This window comes from Sylvia atricapilla, chromosome 19 (genome assembly GCF_009819655.1).
Source record: "Sylvia atricapilla isolate bSylAtr1 chromosome 19, bSylAtr1.pri, whole genome shotgun sequence".
Taxonomy (NCBI): Eukaryota; Metazoa; Chordata; class Aves; order Passeriformes; family Sylviidae; genus Sylvia; species Sylvia atricapilla.
Genome location: NC_089158.1, coordinates 5,375,282 through 5,399,786, shown reverse-complemented (window position 1 = coordinate 5,399,786; position 24,505 = coordinate 5,375,282). Strand labels below are relative to the sequence as shown.

Here is a 24,505-nt window from a genome sequence, read left to right as displayed (position 1 = left end):
GGGCCCGCTCGGCTCCCCACGAGGAGGGACAACATGGCGGCGGCCGCAGGGACTGCAATGCCCAGGAGGCCCCGCGGCCCGGCTGGGTCACGTGGCGGCGCCGCCGGGTCACGTGGCGGAACGGGCGGGACGCGGTGCTGTGGCAACGGCGCGGCCGCCATGGCCAAGCAATACGACATGGTCGAGTGTCCCTTCTGCGACGAGGTCTCCAAGTACGAGAAGCTCGCCAAGATCGGGCAGGGCACTTTCGGGTGAGTGCAGCGCCGGCCCCGGCCCTCCCTGAGCAGGACCGGCCCCGGCCTCCCCCGGCCTGAGGCCTGCAGCCGGGGCCCGTCGGCGCCGACCTCGGGTGCCCCTTCCTCTTGTGTATTCCTTTCCCCGGTCACCCCTCTGGCTTCAGAGAACCAGTCTGGCTCCTGGGCCCTCTTTTCCGCAACCTGAGATTCCGCTCTGTCCCAGCTCTGGCAGAACAGAGTTTACCTTGAAAACAGTTGGGGTGAGGACCTGTAACTTGGCTCCAAATGTGTAATTTTTTTTTCTCAAAATGTGCTGCATTACTGAAAATCCTTGTAAGGCTGCAAGAGCTCTGGGCTCTCTGTTGGTTCAGTGAGTCCTGAGGGCGTTTGGCTCAGTAGGAATGTGGCTATATTGCCTCAGCTCAGCACAGAGTTCTCTGTACGGTGCTTTAATGTGTCTTGTTTGGGTTTGTTCCTTGTCAGGAGCACCTGGCTCCTTTCTCCTTATGCTGCTCATGGATATTTTTTTTTTTTTTTTTACAGGGAAGTTTTCAAAGCCAAGCATCGCCAGACAGGCAAGAAAGTAGCACTGAAGAAGGTGTTGATGGAAAATGAGAAAGAAGGGGTAAGTGTGGGGCATCGCTGGATTGGGCCTGTTGACACCTGGGCTGCAAAGACACGTGGCAGCAGCAAGGGAACTGGGCTGCACGGGATGGCTGCTGGGAAGTGACACTTTCCACGTGTTTCTTCTCTTCTGGGACCCTCAGCTCCACACTGGCTGTGTTTGTGGAAGAACTGGGTGATGTGAGAAGTGCATGCTCAGGGTTTGGGGAGAGAGTTAACACTTAAACAGCAAAGGCAGCAGACAGAGAGGCTGTTCTGCAGCTCAGGCTGGGCTGTACCATGTCCTGGTGTGAATGTAGAAGGTGAGGAGAGGAGGGTGGCACTTCCCGAGCTGCATGGTCACACCTCTCCTGTTCTCTAGGCAGAGATGGCCTGGTCTCCTGCACATCCAATCTCCATTCTCTCTTTCTCTTTTCCAGTTTCCCATTACAGCCTTGCGAGAGATTAAAATCCTCCAGCTGCTCAAACATGAGAATGTGGTGAACCTCATAGAAATCTGCAGGACCAAAGGTACTTTGCAGGGTCTCCCTTGTGTTAATGATGGCTTTTCTGAGCCCTGCTGAACAGGCTGGAAGTGGGGTGGTCTAGCTGAGCACAGGCCTCATTCCTGCCTGTGACATGGGGTGACAGGTCACTTACCTTGGAAAAGAGTTTCTAAATTAGTCAGGACGTTGCTGAAGCTCAGCTGGAAAAAGCTGTTGTAGTCCTGCCAGGATATGTCTGTGCCATAGCAGTAAATGCTGCCTCTGCTGGGAAACTCCCTTCAGAGAGGTTTTAAATGAACCAGCACTGGAGAGACTTTGGAGCAGAGGCTCCTCAGCCTGGAGATGCCCCTCTCGGTTGGTTTGTAATGGTTTGTGGCAGCTCTGAGCTGATGAAACAGCTCCAGCTGAGGCTCACTCAGCACCTCCTTCTGTGAGTGATGTAACTGCTCATGCTGGGAGGGCTGAGACTCCATGTGGGCAGTTCTGAGCTGCTCTTCCTCCTCCTCACTCCCACCTGATGCCATGTGCCCCCACTGCTTTGCAGGCTCTGTTTCCAGTGAAACTGCTATGTAACATTTGCTAGAGTTTATATATCATTCTCTTACGTGGATTTGTACTGGAAAAAATACTTTGGAAAGTGACATTTGATGTTACAGCCTGCAGTTCCCTAGCCAGTCATGTCACTGAAATAAAAACAAAACTGAGTAGTATCCGGTGTATTGTGTGTAGATGACTGTCTGAATAGGTATCAGTAAAAACACCAATGACAAGTTAATTTTTAATTCACTTTGTGATTAAAAGAGTTGCGACAATTGGATGTCTGGCATGCCAAAAGTAAATATTTTTGTAGACATGTAATTTGTTCCCTTTTTGCTTATGTTTTGTTTGTATTCCAGTTTTCATCCAAATCTGCCTGGAAAGATTCCCTCCCCTCCCCTGTTTCATTTACTGTTCTCAAACCTGAGGCTTTTATCTTTTTACGCTGGAAAGATGTGTTTGGGGCTGTGTCTGTGTCTGTCTGGAACTGCAAACCCAGTGTAGTAGGCACCTTCCTGGCTGAGGAGAAGAGCAGTGTGCTTCTGTAGAGACTAAGCTTTTCCGGTTGAAGATGCTGATCAGCAGGTTTTGCTGATTACAACTGATGAGAATCAGCCTTTCTTTTTAATAACGTTTTGTCTGGGTGCTCTAGGAACAAGATTGAAATCGATTGCTTCACTTAAAGTGTACTGTCATTGAGTTCAGATTGCAGTCAGAGTTTTATATCATTTTGATGGAGATCAGTCTGTTTTCACAGATCTCATTTGAGGTTGCAGGAAATCTCACTTTTTAATGTGAGATTAGACAGATTTTCTGTGTTTCTGCATTTTTCCTGGGGCTGTCTGTGGGTGCCTCCTCTATCACTGGTGCTTGGCTGGCAGCCACGGGTTGCAGGAAGGAAACTCTACAGCTGTTATGTGCCCAGAGCAGCACGAAGTGAAGCTTTCAGAGGTTGTCATACCCTTTCCTTGCCTGTCTGATGACATTCGCTGCACCAATCCTCATCTGTTCTTGTGTTGCCAGTTTTGCTCAGTTCTTCTTTAAAAAGCACCTTGAGGCCTGCAGGCTGTTTGTTTCTCTGTGTTTGTGTGCCCTGAGATTCTGTGTAGGGAGTGGTGTATGAGCTGTGGGGTGATGGGAGGTAAGAGGAGCTGTGGCCTAGCAAAGGGTCCCTCACTGAGAGCCCATCTGTGCCTCTCCTGCAGCCTCTCCGTACAACCGGTGCAAGGGCAGCATCTACCTAGTGTTTGACTTCTGTGAGCATGACCTGGCTGGCCTTCTCAGCAATGCCCACGTCAAGTTCACACTGTCAGAGATCAAGAAAGTTATGCAGATGCTCCTGAATGGACTTTACTACATCCACAGGAACAAGGTAATGGGACAGACTCCTGCTGTGCTCAAAGGGTGGCTTTCCAAGGGGCAGGTGTCTTAGCACAGGCTGGAGGAAAATCCTTGTTTTCCACCTCTGCAGCCTCGGCATCGTGCTCGCCCCAGCCACCCAAGGAGGGCTCTTTATTCACTTAACTCTTCAATGTCTGTCCTTGTACAGATCTTGCACCGAGACATGAAAGCAGCGAACGTCCTGATCACGCGGGACGGAGTCCTGAAGCTGGCAGACTTTGGGCTGGCTCGAGCCTTCAGCCTGGCTAAGAACAGCCAGCCAAACCGCTACACCAACCGTGTGGTGACCCTGTGGTATCGGCCCCCAGAGCTGCTCCTAGGTAGGAGGAGCCCCGTGTGGGCTCTGCTGGCTTCTGAGCCCTTCTGGGCCCTCTAGGAGACTAACAGGGCATCTCCGTTTAGGGGAGCGCGACTACGGCCCCCCCATTGACCTCTGGGGCGCAGGCTGCATCATGGCAGAGATGTGGACCCGCAGCCCCATCATGCAGGGGAACACGGAGCAGCACCAGCTCACCCTCATCAGCCAGCTCTGTGGATCCATCACGCCAGAGGTGAGGGCGGGAGTGGGGATGAGCTGTGGAGAGCAGGAGTTTGGGCAGCGTCTGGGACTAGGCACTCGAGCCTCTTTCCGTACCCTGTGTGCTGGCTGCGGTATGCTCCCAGCAGTGGGCCTGCTGCTGGCCCCAGGGAGGCTGGAGAATCTTCTATCCTGTGTTTTGGGGTTGTCTCTCAGACAACACCCTCAATTTCTGCCTAAAGAAGGGTGGAGGGCTTTTATTCCCTGGTATTTTGCACTGGTCACCTTGAAAAGCCTCTGGAATTCTGTCTTGTGATTTGTGGCATCAGCTCAGCTCCGGTGTGAGCACCCAGCCCCTTCTCAGCTCCTCCTTTGTCAGCAGCTCGTCCTGCCCTCTTGTGGGGAGCAAGCTGAGGGATGTTGTGCTGGCAGCTGCAGAGTCCTCATCCTGCTGTCAGAGTCATTATGTAAATACACTCAAGGCGCTTTCTCTACCTGCTGCGGTCTCTCCCAGGTCGAGATAAGTGCTGGTGATTGCAGCAGGCTTTGCTTTCTAAGGATAAAAGGTGCCACATCCAAATGATTATTTAGCAGTCAGTTTTGTCACTTCATCTTTCTGGATGTGGTAGCTGACCTGAACCATGCTCTCTAGGAGTTCTTTTATGGAGGAACCAGAAATCCTTGAGAATAATTTCCACACCAGGAAGACTGTCCTGACTTGTCCACATGTCCACTAAAGGCATTAGTGCAGCCTTTAGTGCCTCTTTGTTGGTGTGAGAAATGTCTGCCAGCTTAGAGCTTATAAAATAGAATTGTTGTTTTGGTTTGCCTGAGGGTGTTTGAATCAAAAATGGCTTGTCCTTTCCATAACTATTGCCAACCCCTTTTCCTGCCCCTTGCCAGGTTTGGCCAAACGTGGATAAATACGAGCTGTACGAGAAGCTGGATCTCCCCAAGGGGCAGAAGAGGAAGGTGAAGGATCGCCTCAAGGCCTACGTTAAAGACCCCTATGCACTTGACCTCATCGACAAGCTGCTGGTGCTGGATCCCGCCCAGCGCATCGACAGCGACGACGCCCTGAACCATGATTTCTTCTGGTCGGACCCCATGCCCTCAGACCTCAAGAACATGCTGTCCACCCACAACCAGTCCATGTTTGAGTACTTGGCCCCACCACGCCGGAGGGGTGGGCACATGCCCCAGCAGCCGGCGAACCAAGGCAGGAACCCAGCTGCTACCAACCAGACTGAATTTGACAGAGTGTTTTGACGTCCGGCGGGGTCCTGGCTGGGCTTCCCCACATTAAGTGGAGATGTCCGGGCGAGGTGTTTTTGTCTAGGAAAGGACTTTTTTCAAGATGAATTGACTGATAGTGTTAATAGAGCTTGGCCATCGCAGGGCTGCATGACTTGGGGAGGTGATACCCTTGTGAGCTCTGCAGTTTCCTGTCTCAGAACCTGTTTTTGCCCCTCAAAAGTCTGTCTTGGTCACATTAAACTTGCAGATCAATTGTTATGGATCTGGTGATGGAAAAAGCATCTCCATCCATGCTGGGGCTCTTGGCAAATGGTGTGGGGACTGGCAGGACTGGGAATAGCTGCCCTGGACCAAAATGGGCCCTGCTTGGTCTGCCATAGCTCCTGCATGGTGTATCCTCTGAGCACTGAAGCGTTGATGTAGGACAAGTCATCAGATTCTGAGTCATCAGATGTGTCTTGGCTAAGGCAGAGTCTGGGAGGAGGCTGCGGTCTAGCCTAAAAAAGGACTTATTGGGCAAACCAGGGAGGTGGGTGGCAAATCTGGATGCTTCATGTAGCCAGGATTCACAGTGGGAATCGCTGGTATCTGTGACAGCACATGGCATCCATGCTTTCTTCTTTGCAAACCATGACTGGGAGTCACATTGGATACACCACCAGCAGGCAGGTGCAACCTGCTGCAGGAAAGCACTGCCCTGTGCCTTAGGTGAGACCTGCCCTCTTGCTGTCTGCAGGGATTTCAGGATAGTGTGGCAGGGCTGGTCACATTGTGCTGGGAGCAGGGGGACACTCTCTTCTGAAGCTCTTTGCATGAGAGACTAGAACAAGACCACTGCCTACTTTGGGTACAGTGACTAGCCTGACACACTGGATCACTTGTGCACACCTTATGCCAGAGCTTGTCAAGATTAATTCATAGAGAGCAAGTGGTCCTCCACAGCTGCTTTCTGCATAGTTCCCTGTGGCCATCAACTGTAGCCAGCCGTCTTCTCCCTGAGCCCCATGGATGCCAGGATCCCAGGATTCAACACGTGCAGCTGGTGGTAGCACATGGCACTTAGTAACTTGTCTGTTAATAACTGACAAAAGCCATATCACTGGTAGTGTAAAGTCTCATGAGGAAGTGGTGGTGAGTGGGGCCGTTCTCAGTATAAAAAATGGCCTTGATAAAAGACCTGTACAAGGTAACTCTGCCTTGGTTTGGAGCTCTGAAACAGTGTCTGTTTGGCAGGGGTGATGTTGTTTCTTTGGAAAAATAGTCGTGGGTGACCAATAAGCCAGTTGACCTGTGCCATTGTGAGTAAACACGATCCTGTCCCAAACAGCTGGTGTGACCCTCCTGTCGCTGTGTTGCCTAAACAGAGGCAGCAGAGGCAGCCTGCACGACAGCATTGGTCCTTCCCGAGGGCAGTTCGGGTTCGGGCAGCCTGAGCCCCCGTCCTGTTCCTGGAGAGCTGGGGGTTCATCGCAATCAGCGCTTTCATCCATTAGCACAGCAGTACCGCTGCCACGAGCAGAGGAGGCTGCTGCGGGCTCCCAGGGGCTCCGCTGGCACCGGGCGGGGGCTGCGGGGGTCCCTGTGCCCCAGCCTGGGGGGTGCGGGCGGTGCGGGCTGCTCCCCTTGTGCTGACAGACCGAGCGATCTCGAGGCGGCTTGTGCCTGATGCTACGTCCCGATCACCGGGACCCGGGTGCCCCTCCCGAGGTGTGTGTGGGTGGGCACGGGGGCGGCCGCCTCGCTGCCCCTCACAAAGATGGCGCTCCCCCTATCCCCATGCGACGTGGCGCGCGCTGCCAGTTGCAAAGATGGCGGCGGCGGCGTCGTGAGGCGGGCGGGGACGGCCCCGCCCCCTTCCCTCGGCGGCGCGCGCGGTTTGCGCGGGGCGGCGCGCGCGCGGCGGGGATGGTGGCGCGGGGGTTGCGCGCGCTGCGCGTGGCGCTGCGGGCCGGGGGGCGCTGCTTCGGCACGCGCCCCGCGCGCGCCCCCGCCATGGACTACCAGGTACCGCGCGGGGCCGCGCACCAGGCGGGGCACAGGGCCGCGATGGGGCTCCGGGGCCGCGCGGGGCGGCAGACGCACCTCCCCTCCCGAGCAGCTCTGCCGCCTCCCGTAGCCCCGGGCCGTGCTGGCTGCCGCGCGCCACGTGTCCTCGCTTTTTGCTCGGGTCACCCCTTAAAGCGCCGCGCCCCGTGGCAGGAGCGGTGAGCCCGGCCTGCAGCGGCAGCCGCTCCCGTAGCCACGGCGTGTCCCGGCCGCACGTGGCTGCGCCAGGTGTCGTGGGGGTGATGGCGATCGCCGGCGTGGAGCCCCACTCGGGCAGGCGGGAGCGGTCCCGCTCTGCAGAGCTGGAAGCGCTATCGGTGCTGGTGCCACTGTCTGGTGGGACAGGGTCGAGATGCCGAGGGGGAGTGTCCCTACCCTGGGGACATGGGTTGGTGCTATGCCAGGTCCTCCCTGCAGCACACAGGGGTGCAGGGCCAGGCTCACGTGAGCCAGGCTCACCCTTGGCATGGGTTTGGGGGGCTCGGTGACAATAGTGACCTCCTGTCTGAGGTGTGCCGGGCAGGTGAAGCGTTGCTTGCTTTAGTAGCACGGCTCATTAGACGCCGCAGGACGGGTGCTCGCTGGAGCGCTGCCCGCTCCCGCCAGCGGCGACCTTGTCCCACTGGACAGCAGTGGGTGCCGGCGCTGGGCTGTCCTGTGCCGTGCCCCACCGCGGGGTCAAGGGGCACCTGGGGAGGGGCGGGTAACCCCTGCCCATAAGTAGCCTGTCCCCGTGACAGGATCTGGCGCTGCCGGCGGGTCCTCGCGGCACCATGGCAGAGATGCTGCCAGCGCGGGTGACCAATGACACCGCCGATGGGAGTGAACCCGACGGGGTGGGTCACGGTGCAGCGGGCTCTGGGTAGACTGGCCCCTGGGGCTATGGCGCAGTCACGAGGCTGCTGTGATGAGCACTGTCCCTACTACCCTGGGTGTCTTTCCAGGATGCAATCCGGATGCTCAACACCCTGCAGACCAATGCCAGCTATCTGGAGCAGGTGAAGCGGGAGCGCGGTGACCCCCAGGCCCAGCTGGAAGCCATGCAGGGCTTTTTGGAGAGAAGTGGACTGAAGGTGAAGGGCTGATCCCCGTCCCTGTTCCCCCCTGTCCTGTTAGCAGTGCCGCCATGCTTGGCACTGGCTGCCATGGGGGTCTCACAGGGTGGTTGAACTCTTACAGGTCGAGGACCTGGATCGACTGAACATCATCCACGTCACGGGGACGAAGGGCAAGGTGAGGCTGGTGGGCGGTGCTGTGGGGGATTGGGGGGCTGAGGGGGGACCACTGGTGTCTGTGGCTCCGTTTGTCCCTGCTCTGGAAGAGGGGGTTTAACACGACTGTCTCCTCAGGGCTCTGCGTGTGCCTTCACTGAATGCATCCTCCGTGCCTACGGGCTGAAGACGGGCTTTTACAGGTGGGCAGAAGGGTCAGGAGGGTTTTGAAGGGCCAGTGGAGCTGTGCTTAACTCTTCCCCCTGCTCTGTACCCCCAGCTCCCCTCACCTCGTGCAGGTGCGTGAGCGGATCCGCATCAATGGGCAGCCCATCAGCAAGGACCTCTTCAACAAGTACTTCTGGCTGGTTTACAACCGCCTGGAGGAGACCAAGGTGGGTCCCAGCAGGGTTTTAGGGGTGCTCTCTCCCTTGGGTCCCCTGCTGCCAGGGTCATGTGGTCACCCTCACCCTGCTCTGCCTGGCAGGACCCAGCACATGCCAGCATGCCAGCGTATTTCCGCTTCCTCACGATCATGGCCTTTCACGTCTTCCTGCAGGAGAAGGTCAGTGGTGGTGGCATCCAGCTTGTGACAGAAAGGTCAGGCTGGTGGGGACCTCAGGGAGGGGGCACTTGGGCCAGAATTTGTGTGAATCAGGTTGTCGTGGCTGTAAACAGGGGATGCTGTGCCAGATGGATGATCCTCCCACAAATAGGGAGTGTACTCAGGTGTGGGTTTGGAAGGGCTGGTGGCAGGGACCTGTCTCCACCCATATCACTGAATCCATGGGGACATATGCTGCTGGTGTCTCTGATGGCTGCAGTGTCCCCGTGTCCCCAGGTGGACTTGGCAGTGGTGGAAGTTGGCATTGGCGGCACCTATGACTGCACCAACATCATCAGGTAGGAGCTGGCAGGGCTGAGCCTGTCCCTCAGGTCTGCCAGGGCCTGATGTCCCCACAGTGGAGGGGAACAGCAGGGACACTGCCATGCTGCATCCCCAGGACACCAGTGGTGTGTGGGGTTTCCTCCCTGGGCATCGACCACACCAGCATCCTAGGGGACACCATGGAGAAGATCGCATGGCAGAAGGGGGGCATTTTTAAGGTAGGGAGACCTGGTCTTCCCTCTCCTCTTGTGTTTTTGGGGTGTGTTCTCCCATGTCCCTGAGCACCCCCATGTCACTAAGCCCATCCTTGCCAGCCTGGTGTGCCGGCGTTCACTGTGGCGCAGCCGGAGCGGCCGCTGGAGGTGCTGAGGGAGCGCGCCCAGGAGCGGAAGGTGAGTTGCTGGTGGGAGTGAGGATGGGGGGTACCCCATGGCAGGGTGCTCAAGCCTCTTCTCCCTGCAGTGTCCCCTCTACCTCTGCCCAGAGCTGGACGACTTTGAGGAGGGCTGCCAGCCGCTGGAGCTGGGGCTGGCAGGTGCCCACCAGCGCTCCAACGCTGCCCTGGCCTTACAGCTGGCACGGACGTGGCTGCAGCGCCGGGGCTGCCAGGGTAAGGCGGGGGACAGGGACAGGAGGCCAGATCCCACCCGGGCCCCTGAGGTCTCAGTGAGATGCCTGTCCTACCTAGGTCTAGGGGAGCTGAAGGAGATACCACCGAGCACCAAGGTGCTGGAGAGGCCAGTGCCCCTGGCTCCTGCCTTCCAACTGACCGATACCATGATCCAAGGTGCAGTATGGCCATGCCAGGACCACCCCCAGTGCCATGTCACAGGGCTTAGCAGGGCCGTGCTGGACCCCAGCCAGTGTGCTGGAGGGCACAGTCTGCACCACACTGGAGTGCCACGGGGGTACCGGTGTCGGGGAGGGTATGGGGGTCCCAGGTATGCCCTGTGTTCCCCCAGGCCTGCGGGACACAGAGTGGCTGGGCCGGACTCAGGTGCTCTCCCACGGCCCTGTGACATGGTACCTGGATGGGGCTCACACCACCAGCAGCATCCAGGCCTGTGTCCGCTGGTTCCGCCAGGCCGCCCTCAACCAGGACAAGCCCCATGAGTAAGGAGAGGATGCAAAGGGGGCACACACTGCAGGGGTGTGGTGGTGATGGTGCTGGAGGTTCCCTGGGGCATGGGCCACCTTGCCCTTTCTCCCTGCAGTGGTTCTGAGGTGCGTGTGCTGCTCTTCAATGCCACAGGTGACCGGGACACGGCGGCGCTGCTCAAGCTGCTGGTGGTGAGGTTTGGGGAGCACAGGGAGGTCCCTGTGCCCAGATGCCTGGGTTCTCTGCTGGTCCTGGGACCTTGCTTTGCTGTGGGTGCAGGGAGCCACAAGGTGGAGCTGGCAGTCTGTCTGTCTGTCTGTCTGCCTGCCCATCCTGCTATCCCGGGGTGTATCTTACCTCAACTACGTCCTGTAGGGGTCTCACAGTCCTAGGTGCAGGGAAGGGACTTGGATCATCCCCTGCCCCATCCCCTGTAACCCCACTGGTGTGGGATTGGCCCCAGTGGAAATCCCATGGGTGGGTCCTGAGGGTTCCCACAGTGCTGATCCCTCCTGTCTCCGCAGCCCTGTCACTTTGACTATGCTGTCTTCTGCCCCAACTTCACGGAGGTGTCGGTGGCTAACAACGCAGGTGAGTGCAGGGGAGACAGGCTCTCCCCCAGCTCCCCCTGCAATCCCTGACTGCTGTCCCCATCCCTCCCAGACCAGCAAAACTTCAACGTGACGCTGGAGAATGCCCTGACTCGCTGCCTGGAGAACCAGCGGACATGGACAAGGCTCCTGGAGGAGAAAGTGGGGCAGGACCCCTGGATCTCATCTCCCATGTGGGTGGGGGGGCTGCTGCAGCCGGCCCCTGCCCGAGGCTCCCTGCTCCTGGTGCCGCCAGCCCCACGACCCCTCAATTCCCCAGCCCTCGTGTTCCCGTGCCTGGCCCAGGCACTGCGGTGGGTGGCACAGGGCCGGGACCCCCATCTGGCAGCCCCTGTGGCCTCGGGGGCTCACCCCCACCCCGCGGCCAGCAGTGGGGCCGTGCTGCTGCGGGAGGCGGCCGCTGTCCATGTCCTGGTCACTGGCAGCCTGCACTTGGTGGGGGGAGCCCTCCGGCTGCTCGACCCTGCGCTGTCCCAGTGATGGGACAGGGCTTTGCACCTCTGTTTACTTGAAGCAACAGTTTTGCCCCCAGTAATGCTCGGAGGCATCTGGAGGGGGTTGTGGGACCTCTCCACTCCAATCCCGGCTTGGCTGTTTTCACCCCAGTGCCTTTTGCCTGTGCCCATCCCGGGCATGTCCACTGTCCATGGAGGGATACTCCTGGTCTCCATCCCCTCCCTGGTGAGACTGACTGGGGGGACCCCCAGGGTTTGGGGTCTGCCCCAGGCTGTGGTAAGGCCCCACTGCCTGGTAGGTGGGAGCCTCAAGCTGTGGCAAGGCTCAGCGTCAGGGCACAATTAATTTAATATAGGGAAAGTTTTTATTATTATTGATACGAGTTTGTAACTTGGATGGGGAGCTGGGGGGAGTGGTGGGTTCTGCCCGTCGCCCTGTGGGAGGGCAGCAGCCTTGCACCATCCTCCACAAATAAACCTCTTGCTGCTCCCACTGGTGCCTGCTGCCTTCCTGGGGGGGAATGCAGGAGGGGCATGGGGGTCACCCCAAGTGCTGGGGTATGTCCAGGGGGCACCCACTTCTTCTTCCCCCCTCATTTGATGGGGAGCCTTTTGGGAGGTTTTGGCAATAGCTGGTCTTTCTCCCTCTCCACTGCAGCGGGGGACCCCGGGGAGGTTGCAGGGTGCCCCCTCCCCGGTGTGGGCTGCCCTCGGGGGGCCAAAGCATTCACTGAATGAGTAATGGAGGCCCCCTCTGGGCTCGGCCTGAGATTTGGGGCAAAAAATCAGCTTAATGGCACTGGGGTGGGTCCCCAAGTCCGTTGGCCGGGGGCTGTGCGGGCTCGGGGGGGCCCGGCGGCGTCAGGCCATGCTGCTGGTGGAGCAGGGGGTGCTCTGGGTGCTGCCGATGCTGTGGTTGGTGCTGCTGCTCTCCGAGGCTGGCGCCGTGCTGGAAACCGGCTGCAGTTTGGAGATGGGACCTGGTTGACGCCGCCCGCCACAGGGGAACAGCAAGGGGAAACCAGACTCAGGGCCAACAGTGGTGGCCCTGGCCTGGTCCCCTGGGACCTTCCAGCCCTCATGCACAAACCCTCATGGATCACTCCCCACCTGGCCCCTGAGCCCCTGGGATGGACATGAGCATGGGGCACTAGGAGCAGAAGGGAGGGCAGATGGCAGAGGGCCCCCCACACAACTCCTGAGAAGCTGTAGACACCTGGAGCAGGGTTATTCCCCTATAGCATTGCCAGGACTACAGATGAGGGCAGTGGACAAACCTGGTCTCTGGCTCACCTGGGAACTTTGGCCAGGAGGGAAAAATGGGCAACCCAGTAAGGGACATGCATGTGGCCCCCCCAGGCACACAGTGGGTCCCAGGGGTGGTGGATACTCACGGGTGTGTGAGTAGATGTACCAGAGGCCGGCAGTGAGGAGTGCCCCGATGAGGAAGGCGCCAAAGGTGATGCCCAGGACCGCGGCCAGCCCCAGCCCACGGTCTGTGGGAAGATGAGGCTGTCAGCACTGCCACATTGGGAGGGTCTCTTTCCCAATCCCATCCTCACCACCTCCCTTGCCCTGAACTCACAGCTGAGCGGCCTCCAGGCATCCTTCACTGTCACCTCCAGGACCTTCTCAAAGATGGTGTCATTCTGCGGAGGTGAGAGTGGGAAGATGTGTATCCCTGCAGGATGACTGAGGTGGGAGCCCCCAGCTCTTTGTGGACCAGGGAATGCTGCTCCTGGGTGGGGTCCATCACCCAACGGTGTGGGACAAACCCATCAGGCTGCTGCCACCGATGGGGACCAGCATAGTGACATCACGGGGTGGGGAGGGGGTTACACTGACCTGCAAGCCGGCCTTGCACTTGAGGATGGCAGAGAAGGGGATGTGTCCGCCCTCAGGAATGGTATAGGTGAAGCGGAAACGCCAGACCTTCCTCCCGAGGCTGCTGGGGGGGCCCTCCAGCACAGCCACTCCCGCTCCACGTGCCTCCCCACCCTGCACCAGCAGCACTGGCTCCCGCCCTGAGGCCACCAGCCAGCACTCCTTCAGCTGCAGGTCGGCTGGGTGATCCATCCATCGCATGGACGCCTGCATGGGGTGGGAACGGGGCACACCATCAGGGTCACTGGCCCAGGGACGGCTGGAATGCCCCAGCCTGGGCACCAGGACAGTGGCAGTACCTGCACAAAAGCCTCCTTGTTGATCTCCAGCTCTGTCTGTGGTGCCTCGAAGGCAGCGGTGGGGAAAAGGCGCAGGAAGAGCTCCCGCGGAATCTCGCATTGGAAGCCCACCTGCAAGAGGAGGGCAGCACTAAGGTGGCACCCAGCACCCAGCTGACAGAGACATTTGCAGCTTCTCCCACCCCCAGACATACTGCAAAACCCAGCTCTTACCCGCACGCTCCGGAACACTGCATCCTTGGCTAGGCTGAGGATGAGCTGTGAGAATGCAGGAAGGTTGGGTCAGTCAAGTCTCTCCACTGCTGGAGTGGGATGGAATGGAATGGAATGGAATGGAATGGAATGGAATGGAATGGAATGGAATGGAATGGAATGGAATGGAATGGAATGTGATGGGACTGTCCCATCCACACACTCCCCGTCCATCTCAGCCCTGGGCTGCAGTATGATGCTTCCAGCCATGCAAAAGCAAGATGGTTCTGGTGGAGAAGCCCCACTGGCAAGTGAAGCTCTCATGAGCCATCAGTGGGGCTGAAGGGAACACCCCCAGCCAGGCCCCACTCACCTCATTGTTGGCATAGCCCCTGCCCTCCAGTGAGGTTCCGCAGTGGCTGAGGGGGCTTTTCAACATGAAGTGGGTGGCATTTTTCTCTGCCTGGCAGCTGATGTCCCTCAGGGTGATGTTCACCACATCCTTGATGGGCTGGGAGGAAAGCACACTGTAGTCACCCACTGACCAGAGACAGCCCTGTGCCACCAACCCTGAGCACCCAGAGGAAAATGCAACTTCTGGGTGATTTTGGTAGACATTGGCACCCCTCTCCACCCTCCTCACCTCCAGGTAGGACCTGATGATGATGATCTCCATGGTTTCATCTGTGCACTTCCAGGGCTTGAGTGTGAGCAGCACCTGGTGGGGCAAGTCTGGGGGCTGTGTGATGACAAGGGGGGTGGTCGTCACAGGCATATTGACCATCTCTGCAGGACAGGGAGATGGAGGGGCTGAGTGGGAGTGGTGGAAACTCCCATCCCACCCAGCCCTGGGGCGCTGGGGGCCTCACCGTGCCCCTGAATCTCCAGGCTGATGTGGGTGCTGGCAGGGATGGCAGAGTAGGAGGCAATGACACTGTAGTTCTTCTCAAAGGCTGTAGCGATGAGGTCCTGCTCCGTGTCAGGCAGGAGCTGCCCAGTAATCAGTGTCGAGACTAAGGGCAACAACTTGTACTTCCCAGAGACCTGCAGTGAGGAGGAAAGGAGGGAAGCATAGAGTGGCTAAGTGGAGACACGGACAGCTAGGGGTGCACAAGGCACTGGGTTCATCCCAGTAATGAGGGCTTGCAGCAAGGGCTGCCACTTGCCCATGTGTAATGTCTCCAGGAGCCCTCCTGCCACCCTCCCCATGACACCAGCATCTGCTGGACACCTGGCAGAGCCCTTGGTGGGAGTGGTGGGGAAGATACATTCCTCTCAGCATACCAGAAAGTTGATGTTGCACTTCAGAGAGAGGGACCAGGAGAAGTTGGCCTTGCCCTGCAGGATGAGCATCTGGCTGCCAACAGAATTCCCAGGACAGTCCACAGTCAGGTTCACCTCTGTGATGGGGGAGCTGCAAAATCACAAGACCCCCCCCTTCTCAGCATTCCATACCAACCAGTCCCACATTCAACTCAGGATGTAGGGCTCTGCCTTTGAGACAGCCCAACACCTTCCCAAGCATCTCCAAGCATGTCCCACCCCTGGGCTGCCACTGCTGGCACTGTGGTACCTGGGCTCCGACTGCAGATGGATGATGTGAGCGGCCCTGGTGCTCTGGGCGTCACTACGTGAGCAGCCCTTCACCCCGTAGAAGAAGACCTCAGTCTCAAGGTTCAGAATGGCATTGAAGTGCTCCTGGGGAATGCATTCTGGAGGGCTGTGGGCATCTGTGTAGGTGGCAGGGTTATCAAAGTCAAGCTGGGCTCAGTGGGTGGGGAGATGCTCAGGGCCAGGGGCATCAGTCCCCATGGCCTCTCCCTTTGCCCTAGGAGGCTGTCACCCTTCTGGAACAGGAAGATCATTCCTGCTCACTCCAGCCCCTCAGAGCAGCCCCCAGCCCCACTCACCTTCTCCCAGGTAGAGCAGGACCCTGCGGGGGTCGTGCAGCTCACTGTAGGATGTGATGCCCTTGTACTTATCCAGAGCCCAGGTCAACAGCTGCTTCTCGCTGGAGACCACGGGTGGCTCAGGGTTTGGTGCTCTGATGGTCTCTGGGCTGAGGTGAGCATCCTGTGGGCCAAATGACAGCCTAAGCCAGGATGAGGGGCAAGGCACATCCCTCCCTTACACAGGCTGGTGTGGGGAAAGCAAGGAAAACCTTTCCCCACAGTGTGCAGGATACAAATGTGAACCTAAAACAGATGAGTGTCCCTGGAGCCTGGGCTGGGGGTCACCCTGGATGAATGAAGTTTTCAGGGCCACGAGCTGGGTGCAGCGAGAGTGGCCAGCGGCCCACAGAGGGCTCAGCCCACTTTATTATTAGCCACAAACAAAGCAGGAGGTTTATTTTGCTAACAAAGCACCCGACCCCGGCTCAGCTTGCTGGAGCCAAACCCCATCCCTGTCCTTCCTCCCACCAGCCAGAGGAAATGGGAGCTTTTTCCAGCCCTGTGCGTCATTCCCTGCCTGGCCAGCCCAGTGCTCAGTGCCGCCAGCAATGCTCAGGAGTGTCCCGTCCTCCCTGAGGCACCAGAAGCATCATGTCTGGTGATCAGGAGGACCAGTCTCCACCAGCGACAGCGACCCCCTTAAAGATCCCCATGGATGGCCCGAGCCCTGCTACCCTCCAGGACTGCTCCCATTGTGGGGCTGTGGCACTCACGGTGTGGATGACCAGGTTTGAGCACGGGGAGGTGACGGTGGCAAAGCAGTGGCTGCAGAGGAGGATGAGCACGGCTGGCCGGCTGCAAGGATTGGCTCGTGGAGTGACTGTCACCATCAGAGGGACAGGAGAGTCCTGCGGTGGAAGAGGAGAGTGTCACCACTGTGGCCACCAAGCCCCAGCTGCTGTCACCTTCCTGGCTGCCCCCTGGAGCCAGAGGGAGCAAGAAGAGACCTCAGGCTGGCCCTGAGGATGAGCCATGCAAGAGGCAGCCATGGCTGGGTATAGGGAGCAGGGATACCACGAGTGTGTACCTACACTGGCAGGACAAACACCCCCTGGCTTCCCCAAGCAAGAGATCACCGGTTTGCCCACCTGGAAGATGGTCGTATCCCCACACTGGTGTCCAGGACATTCCACATAGTGGGGTCCAGGCACCCTCTTAGGGACCAGAGCATCCTCAAGTCAGAGACTAAGTAATCTCTGCACTGGGTACGAGAGTGTCACCCCACTGTAGACTGAGGTAACCCCACACTGAGGACTGGAGCATCCCTACACTGGGCCAGGACATCCCCATCCTGGGCACCTTCACTGTAGGTAGTGGGGTATCTCCTACTCAAGACTGGAGAATCCCCATCCTGGGCACTGGGACATTCCCCTGGCAGGTTTCCCAGCCCCACCCCAGTACTGTGCAGCCGCTCCAGCCTCAGGTGTGTCCATACTGGTGTACAAGGATGCCTGGGCACAGTGGTGGCACACACCATTCCTCGCGGCTAGCATTGTCTGGTTGCCTCTAGCCGGAAATGCGGATGGGGAAGTCAAAACTCCAGGCACTAAGTTTGGCAACTGCTGCCTGAATAACAGCTCGCAAAGTCCTGAGGCAGGCAGCGGGCAGGGAAAACCAGCCAGGGACTGAGCGGGGTGGAGGCTGTTGCCAGTGCCATACACTGGGCGATGAGGCCGTGGGCATCCCAGTCTGGCCATGGCCCCGTGGCAAGTGTGGGTGGCCAGGGACCCTGGGTGGCCCCAAGTGTCGGGGAGGAGCTGGTGGCTGTTTTTCCTGCCGCGTGTTTTGTGACGCTCCATTGTTTGGCTGCGCGAGTGGCGGGAGCCTCGGCGCTCCCCGCCGTCGCCTTTCGGGTTATTTTTTTCTTCTCTTTTTTTTTTTTTTTCATCATGGGGATCTGCTTATAGAAAGCAGCTTCCAGTAATTCTTCTATAAGTGGAGCCGCGTCCCTGCCCAGCTTCCCCCGCGCGCCGTGGGGCTCAGTGCCGCAGCCGTGACATCAGTTTGTGTCCCCTGTTGCCGCTGGTGACAACCCCGGGGCACCCCCGGCTCTGGCACAGATCCAAGATGCCAAAGCCAGGTTACACCAGGCTAGGCGAGAGGGGTCCTTGCAAAAAACCCACCCTCCCCTGCGCCTCGTGGCCTGGCTCCCCCTCTGCTCCAAAAGCAGAACTGGGAGAGTTGGGAGGTGGCAGGGAGGGGGGAGTGTGGCGCCGGGTGGCCCAGGGCTGGGCCAAAATCGGGTGCTGGGCCCCAGCCAGCGTGAGGGAAGCTGGGCTGTTCTGCAGAGCTGCCATGCAAACCCGTGTGCTGGTGCAAACCCACCCAACAGTGCCAGCCAGTACCAGCGCCAGCCCTGACACTGCCCTGCACCATCCTTGCCCCAGAGCACCCACAGTGCAGTTATCACCCCTTGGCACGGCCATGCCAATATTGGCACGCAGGTTTCTGCTCGCTGGCACACCTTAAAATGATGTGCCTCCTTCACCCCTCCACTCTTTCTTCCATCCCTCCCTTCAAACCTCCTTCCATCTCTTTGTCCATCCTTTCCTCCATTCTACCTTTCATCCCTTCTTCCCTTCCAGTTTCTATCCCTCCCTTCTCAGTGTGATCACCACTGGGTACCCACGGCTCTGCCCAGCTCCTGAGCCAGAATCAGGCCACCTTCCCAGGGAAATGGAGTGTCCTGGGGTGTCCAGCATAGGAATATCTGCCTTGGCAGCATGGCCTATTAAAGAATTTGCCTCCGAAGTCTTTACGTTCCTATCAGGGGCAGAGATGCCCAAGGCTGTGCTTGTAGGAGAAGCTTGGACAAGGTGCCATGGAGGAGATTAATCCAGGTCCTTTCACTGCTCCTTAATAAGAGGAAGGTCTTCACAGCTGCGACACTCTGTCTTCTGAGGACAGTGACAGGGTGACAGTGCTGTGGTGACAGTGTGAAGTGACAGTGTAAGAAGTTCCATGGGGATGCACTGGGACCCCTCCTGCTCACCTTGGACCACTTGACGCTGAGGACATGGACTTCATGGCCAGTGTTCATGGAGCTGTTGCTGATGCAGCCCCGTGGCACCGTGCTGGTGACATAGGAGATGATGATGGGTGGCTCCTCTGTCACCGGCTGCAGGTCACAGCCCTCGGCTCTCCCGGCGTCTGGGCAGAAAACAAAAGACTGTCAGTCCCCGCCGCACGGATCTGGGGTGACACTACACGGGGGGGCCGATAAGGAGGGGGCTGAATGTCTCGGCCAGTGCCAGCCCTGCCCCTTCAGCCTCAGCCCCCAGCCCGGCGCCAGCACGGCCCCACCGCCGGCACAGCACCCCCGGGACCATCTGCTACGTGTTCGCTCGGGGCCCGTCTGTCACCGCCAGCCCCCTGCGCAATCACGTTAATGACCCTTGGATCCGGGCTGGAAAAATCCACTGTCCCTGCTCGGCACTGCCGCGGGCCAAAACTCGCACCCAGCCGCCCCGAAGGCTGGGGCGGTGGCGGAAGCCCCCCCCGCATTCCCCCGGCGCAGGAAAGTGGGAAGCGCAGGTATGGAAATGGCTGTAAAGCTCATCCTCGGCGGGCGCAGAGGCGTGAGCTTTGCCCCATCCCAAGCCCCCGGCGGCGCGCGGTGAGCGGGGCCGGCCGGCGGCTGCCAAGGGAAATCCTGAGCGCAAACAGTCATTTGAAGGCCTGATCCTGTAAATCCCCACGTGCCTCGACAGTTTCCTCTGCCTCAGGCAGCCCTGCTGTGGCCGGGCTGTCCTCAGCTTGGCCCCGAGGAACCGTCTGCATCCATGGGCGCTCCCTTCCAGGGGGCTGAGGGAAGGACGGACCCCCGTGGTCACAGCTGGGGGGCTTTCTATGGGGAGACAGTGCCTGGGATGCCGTGTTTCTTTTGGAGGTAGCCACCTGTGCTCGATCCCTTCCCACTCAAACTTTTCCCATCCTTGGTGGCTCCAGCCAACGCACCAAGAAAGAGGTGGCTGGACCGCACTCCAGGTCCACTCAGTCTCACCGGGACTGGGGCTAGAGGATACGATGCTCCGGGTCATTGAGCTTTTGGGATGCAGCACTCGGCAAAGGGCCGAGTTCGTTCGTTCCAGGTCGTGCCCATCACGGTGTCCCTGACCTGTGTCTCACCGTTAGGGTGGCCCGGCTGTGGCGGCGGGGGTCACGGCACAGACCCCCGGTGACGCTGCCGTGGGTCCACTTATTGTCCCGGCGCTTCCTCCTCCCCAGCGTGGCGGCCGCGCGGCCGGCAGCATCGGGAGGAAGATAAACAGCCTCTTATCTGGGCGCCACAGGCTGTGTGCCTCTTCCCTTCCACTGCTGCCCTAAAGGCCCCGGGCATGGCCGAGCGGCCCCGGCACTGCTGGGCAGAGGACGGGCAGCTCGTCACTCCTCGGGCAGCATCCTGCTGGCAGGTCAGGCAGGGCTGGGGGCCGCGTCTGGGCTCGCCCGTGGCAGGGCAGGGATGCCAGCGGAGGGGATGCGGGGCAGCGGTGCCAGTCGGGCATTGTCTGTCCCTGGGGAAGGCAGCGGGCTCCAGCATTATGTCAGGATCAGATAAGGGGGCTCAGCTGGGCCGCCGGGGCGATCAGATAAGGGCACTGTTATTTTTGTACTCCAGGAAAGGGAAAAAAAAATTAAAAGGAAGAAAGAAAGAAAATCCACTTTATGTTTTTCCAACCCGCGGTCTCCCTTGCTTTGGTGCCGCTGAGATCAGGGACAGGGATGGTCCCGCTGTGGCTCCCCCATGGGCCAGGGGCTGAGGGGGCAATTCCTGGACTTTTGGGAGCAGAGGGAAGACCTGGGCAGAGAGCAACGCTGGGGTGTGGGGCAAGGGTGGCTCTGGCAGTGCAGGATGCCCATGGGATGGGCAGCACCACTTTGGCATCGCATCTGGCAGTGTTGCCTCGGCACTTGTGCAATGAGCTGAGCCAGCTCAGGAATGGGGATGGATCCTGTACTGGGAGGGAATTGTCATCCTCTGAGCCAGCGCTGGCTGTTGGACCATGCTGAGGTGGCATTGGGGGTCAGATGATGGGATGGATGGGTCCAGACTTTGGTCCTGACATCATTCCTGCCACTCTCTAAGAGGCCAAGAAGCCTTTCCTCAGAGATGGGAGTGGTGACCCAGCACCATGCTTACCCCATGGGGAGCAGTGCTGGCCCCTGTTGAGGGGGCACAAAGTCCCCCACAACTGGAAACTGGCTGTGTCTGTGAGACACCCTGACACTGCACCCACCAAGAGCACTCCAGTCCCATAGCACTGCAACCACCACGGACATCCCAGTCCCACAGCACTGCACCCACCATGGACATCCCAGTCCCATAGCACTGTGCCCACTATGGGCATCCCAGTTCCATGGCACTGCACCCACTGTGGGCACTCCCAGCCCCAAAGGTTCCTGTGAGGAAGAAGCAGCGACTGGACATGATGTGGTGAGTGGCACAGGTAGGCAGGATGGGGACCATGTGTCACAGCTACGTGGGACACAGACCGTATAGCACAGACACTCAGGATGGGGACCACATGGCACAACTACATAGGGCAGTGACAATATGGCACAGTCATATGGATGGGGTCCATAAGCACAGCTTGTGTAGGTTAGGGGTGGCATGGCCAGAGAAGTTGTTTACATGGCAGAGTGACAGAGCACAGGGACCATACAGACACATACAATAGCGAACATATAGCTCCATTGCAGAGCCCAGGGACTGTGTGCCACAGCTACAGAGGATGGACATCATACAGCACAGATAAATAAGACAGGGACCCTAGGAACAAACACTCAGGGTGGGGACCATATGACACAGCTATGTAGGGAAGAGCCCATATAGCACAGCCCTGTTAGGGCATGTATGGCATAGCCATTGTAGGGTGGTGACTGTTGGGGACAAATACAAATACACATGGCACTGCTACATAGGACACAGGTGACATTGCACAGCTGTGTAGGATGGGGACCAGATGGCACAGCTGTGCAGTATAGGGCCTATACATCATAGACAGGGAGGTTAAAACCTCTGTGGCACAACACTAGGTGTGATGCATATGACATGGTTATAGGATGGGGACTGTACAAGAAAGCTACAGAGGACACAGACCTTACTGCACATCTATATAGGATAGAAACACCATGGCACTGTCATGGGGCAGGGACTGTGGCACAGCTATAGGACGGGCACTGAGCCTCACAATTACACAGGACACGGGACTTACTGTGCATCTACAAGGATGGAAACTGTATGGCACAACTATAGGGCACATGGCCCACACAGCACAGCCTCACCAGAGAGGGACTGTCTGGCACAGCCACCAGACAGGGTTGTGATATAAGAAAGTGGGCATCAAGCCGGGCAGTGGGGCCACCCCAGCACCACCCATGAGCACTGGCCTCCAAGGGGACCAAGAGGGACCAACCCAGCCAGGACACAATGCTGCTGGCCCCAGCCTCTCCAGGCAGCTGCTGCCTTCCCAGCTCCCTTCCCCTCTGCCAGTGCCCCGAGTTCCCCAGCTCTGTGTCCCCCAGCTCCATCACTACTAGTGTCCCTCCTTGAAATTCCCCCTGTGGTTTTGCAGGGATCTCGGAGTGGCTCCATCTACTCTGGAAGCATCTAAGCCCCCAACTCCCATTTGAGGCTTTAAGCGTTTTTTTCCTATTTCTCACCCCCAGCTTCAGCCCTACATCACATGTGAGGTTTTAAGGGTTTTTTTTCCCATTTCTTGGCCTCAGTTCGAGCCCCACATCCCATGTGAAGTTTTAAGTTTTTGGTTTGTTTTTTTTTTTTCTCCATTTCTTACCCCCAGCTCCAGCTCCGCATCCCATGTGAGGTTTTAAGGGGTTTTTCCCATTTCTTGTCCCCATCTCCTGGTCAACCCCTCCATACTCCACGGTGACGGGAAGCCACCAAAGCCACCCCAGATCCCCCCGTGTGCCACCGTCTTGGCCAGGACTCAGCCACGGCGTCTTCAACACCTCCCGCACCCGCCCTAGTGACGCAGCCGGGATTTCGGGGGTCCCAGGGAGCGGCAGGGCTGTGCTGTGTGTGTTCCGGGAATCGGGGTGGGTTTGTTCCTTCCCACATCGAGGCTGCACCCCAAAACCTCGTCTCCCGGGGGTGACAATCACTGCCTGTGAGGGCACAGCCGGGACCCCTTCGGCCACCGATCCGGAGACACCGGTGGGTCCCACCGCGGTGGCTCTACCGTCCCGGGGATCCCGTCCCTCTGTCCCATCCCGCGGGTCTCATCCCCGGGGGTCCGGTTCTCTGGTGCCCCCCATCCCCACTCACCCGAGCGGCCGAGCAGCGCCAGGAGCAGCGGCAGGAGCGGGACGGAGCGGGGGCCCATGTCCGCCTGCGGCCGCTCCCCGGGAGCCAGCGCCGAGTGCAGGCGGCGGCAGCGGCAGGAAACCGACTCCCTTCGGAGGAGGGTCCGCGGCGGAGGAAATGCCGCTGGCGGCGCTGGGGCCGGGCCGGCGGGGCCGGGGGGGCGGAGAAGATGGACCCCCCTCCCCCGGAGGCGCCGTGCCTCAGTTTCCCCACAGCGCTGTGCCGGGCTGCACCTCTGGAGCGGCGCGCTGGAAGCGCGCCGGGCAGGGGGAGGGCGCTGGTACCCGGGGTAGGAGTCCCCAGGGCCGGCACTAGTGAGTGGAGAGGTTGGACACAGGGGTTCTGGTGGGGGTCCACCCACCCAAATTATTCCCGAGCTGCCCCCGGTGATGGGGATGGGGGGCTGCCCCCGACATTCAGCCTCCACTGCTCCCAGCCAGCACCTAGCAGAGTCACATGTCTCAGGCTGGTGGCTGCCCAATGGCCCTGGACGCCCACTCTGGTGGGCAGCTGGAAGCCCCCGAGCACTACTGCCCGCCTGGCCTGTACCCTTGGATGGGGCTGCCTGGACACCCCTACCTGGCAGGTGGGCTTGGGGTCAGGATATCCCTTGGGACAAGGGGGCCTGGGTGAGGGAGTTATGGGAGGGCCAAGGGATCACAACTGAGCACCGATGAAAGGGCACCAGGGAGCACCAGGGACGCCCTTCTACACTCCTACCCCATTCCTCCCCACACGTCTCTGCTGGCCGAGGTGACACCCCTCGCACAGCTATCAGTGAGCCTGGGACCCTCACGCTGGGGGTGGGCGCAGGTCCCCGGGGGTGGTTTTCATCTCGATTCATGGTTCACGGGCATGGGGACAGAACAGAAACCCGGCAGGGAGGCCAGCGACGCCTGTCCCCAGCAGGCAGGACGTCCCCGGAGACGTATGTGACCCGGGGTGAGCAGCAACCATCTCCCATGACAGAGCACTGCCATCTCCTGGGGACCGCGGGGACGGGTGTTCACCCGGGGATAGGGACAGCGATGGGGACCGGGACCCGGCACAGGATCGATCCTCTGGCTCCCTCGCACCCCTCTCCCCGCGGTGACACCGCAGGACAACGACCAAGAGTTCAGTGATGAACACTGGGGTGGTAGCCGCCACAGTGTGACAGAAGGAGGGTGGCCGTGGCTGTGGGGTGGCCACTTGTGCAGCCCCCTGCACCCCATTTGGCCCAGTATCTTCCCCTCTCACAGCATATGGGATGGCCCTGAGATTTCAAACCAGAAGTATCTAAACACCAAGCACTCAGGGCAGTATGGGGAGCAGGGCAGGATCTTTGTCCCACTCCCTGCCCAGGCAATCACCTCGGGGGAAATTGAGGCACACTCACAGCACATCCAGAGGGCTGGAGGCACAAGACAGAAGGGTCTCTCCACTCCCCAGCTTTAGGACATGGTGTCCCAAACCACACGACCCGTCTGTGCCCTTGTCTCCA

The 24,505-nt window shown here is 59.0% G+C and overlaps 3 protein-coding genes across 5 annotated transcripts; 2 read left to right on the top strand and 1 right to left on the bottom strand.

Annotated features, from left to right (window-relative positions):
- Positions 1-111: 111 nt before the first annotated feature.
- On the top strand, positions 112-5,319 carry CDK9 (cyclin dependent kinase 9). The gene is made up of 7 exons (XM_066332633.1): positions 112-251; positions 780-861; positions 1,280-1,370; positions 3,088-3,254; positions 3,432-3,603; positions 3,686-3,834; positions 4,704-5,319. The coding sequence occupies exons 1-7, from the start codon at positions 160-162 to the stop codon at positions 5,067-5,069; spliced, it is 1,119 nt and encodes a 372-aa protein (XP_066188730.1). The 5' UTR covers positions 112-159; the 3' UTR covers positions 5,070-5,319.
- Positions 5,320-6,962: 1,643 nt separating this feature from the next.
- Positions 6,963-11,861, top strand: FPGS (folylpolyglutamate synthase). Of its 2 annotated transcripts, none has more exons than XM_066332630.1 (15): positions 6,963-7,061; positions 8,048-8,176; positions 8,283-8,336; positions 8,453-8,517; positions 8,595-8,709; positions 8,802-8,879; positions 9,156-9,217; positions 9,319-9,421; positions 9,518-9,595; positions 9,666-9,813; positions 9,892-9,990; positions 10,166-10,316; positions 10,418-10,493; positions 10,827-10,893; positions 10,966-11,861. In XM_066332630.1, exons 1-15 carry the CDS (start codon positions 6,963-6,965, stop codon positions 11,391-11,393), a joined length of 1,752 nt encoding a protein of 583 aa, XP_066188727.1. In that variant the 3' UTR covers positions 11,394-11,861. The 2 variants fall into 2 exon arrangements, with proteins under 2 accessions (XP_066188727.1, XP_066188728.1); XM_066332631.1 differs by lacking the exon at positions 6,963-7,061 and adding an exon at positions 7,829-7,939.
- ENG (endoglin) lies at positions 11,715-23,132 on the bottom strand. Of its 2 annotated transcripts, none has more exons than XM_066332629.1 (15): positions 22,984-23,132; positions 18,688-18,845; positions 16,409-16,543; positions 15,654-15,816; positions 15,317-15,473; positions 15,028-15,157; positions 14,613-14,787; positions 14,387-14,529; positions 14,117-14,254; positions 13,765-13,809; positions 13,552-13,662; positions 13,214-13,459; positions 12,954-13,017; positions 12,763-12,864; positions 11,715-12,348 (listed from the first exon to the last, which is right to left on the bottom strand). In XM_066332629.1, the coding sequence occupies exons 1-15, from the start codon at positions 23,039-23,041 to the stop codon at positions 12,230-12,232; spliced, it is 1,944 nt and encodes a 647-aa protein (XP_066188726.1). In that variant the 5' UTR covers positions 23,042-23,132; the 3' UTR covers positions 11,715-12,229. The 2 variants fall into 2 exon arrangements, with proteins under 2 accessions (XP_066188726.1, XP_066188725.1); XM_066332628.1 differs by having other exon boundaries at positions 11,715-12,328; positions 22,984-23,108.
- Positions 23,133-24,505: the final 1,373 nt, after the last annotated feature.

What these genes read in the sequence shown, in the direction of transcription:
- CDK9 (XM_066332633.1), top strand. Translation starts at nt 160, where the DNA reads ATGGCCAAGCAATACGACATGGTCGAGTGTCCCTTCTGCGACGAGGTC. An exon ending in AGAAATCTGCAGGACCAAAG is followed by an intron (nt 1,371 to 3,087) that starts GTACTTTGCAGG and finishes CCTCTCCTGCAG; the next exon opens with CCTCTCCGTACAACCGGTGC. An exon ending in ACTACATCCACAGGAACAAG is followed by an intron (nt 3,255 to 3,431) that starts GTAATGGGACAG and finishes GTCCTTGTACAG; the next exon opens with ATCTTGCACCGAGACATGAA.
- FPGS (XM_066332630.1), top strand. Translation starts at nt 6,963, where the DNA reads ATGGTGGCGCGGGGGTTGCGCGCGCTGCGCGTGGCGCTGCGGGCCGGG. An exon ending in CCCCCGCCATGGACTACCAG is followed by an intron (nt 7,062 to 8,047) that starts GTACCGCGCGGG and finishes GTGTCTTTCCAG; the next exon opens with GATGCAATCCGGATGCTCAA. An exon ending in AGCGCGCCCAGGAGCGGAAG is followed by an intron (nt 9,596 to 9,665) that starts GTGAGTTGCTGG and finishes TTCTCCCTGCAG; the next exon opens with TGTCCCCTCTACCTCTGCCC.
- ENG (XM_066332628.1), bottom strand. Translation starts at nt 23,041, where the DNA reads ATGGGCCCCCGCTCCGTCCCGCTCCTGCCGCTGCTCCTGGCGCTGCTC. An exon ending in TCATCAGGTCCTACCTGGAG is followed by an intron (nt 14,255 to 14,386) that starts GTGAGGAGGGTG and finishes CTTTCCTCCCAG; the next exon opens with CCCATCAAGGATGTGGTGAA. An exon ending in GTACATCTACTCACACACCC is followed by an intron (nt 12,329 to 12,762) that starts GTGAGTATCCAC and finishes TCCAAACTGCAG; the next exon opens with CCGGTTTCCAGCACGGCGCC.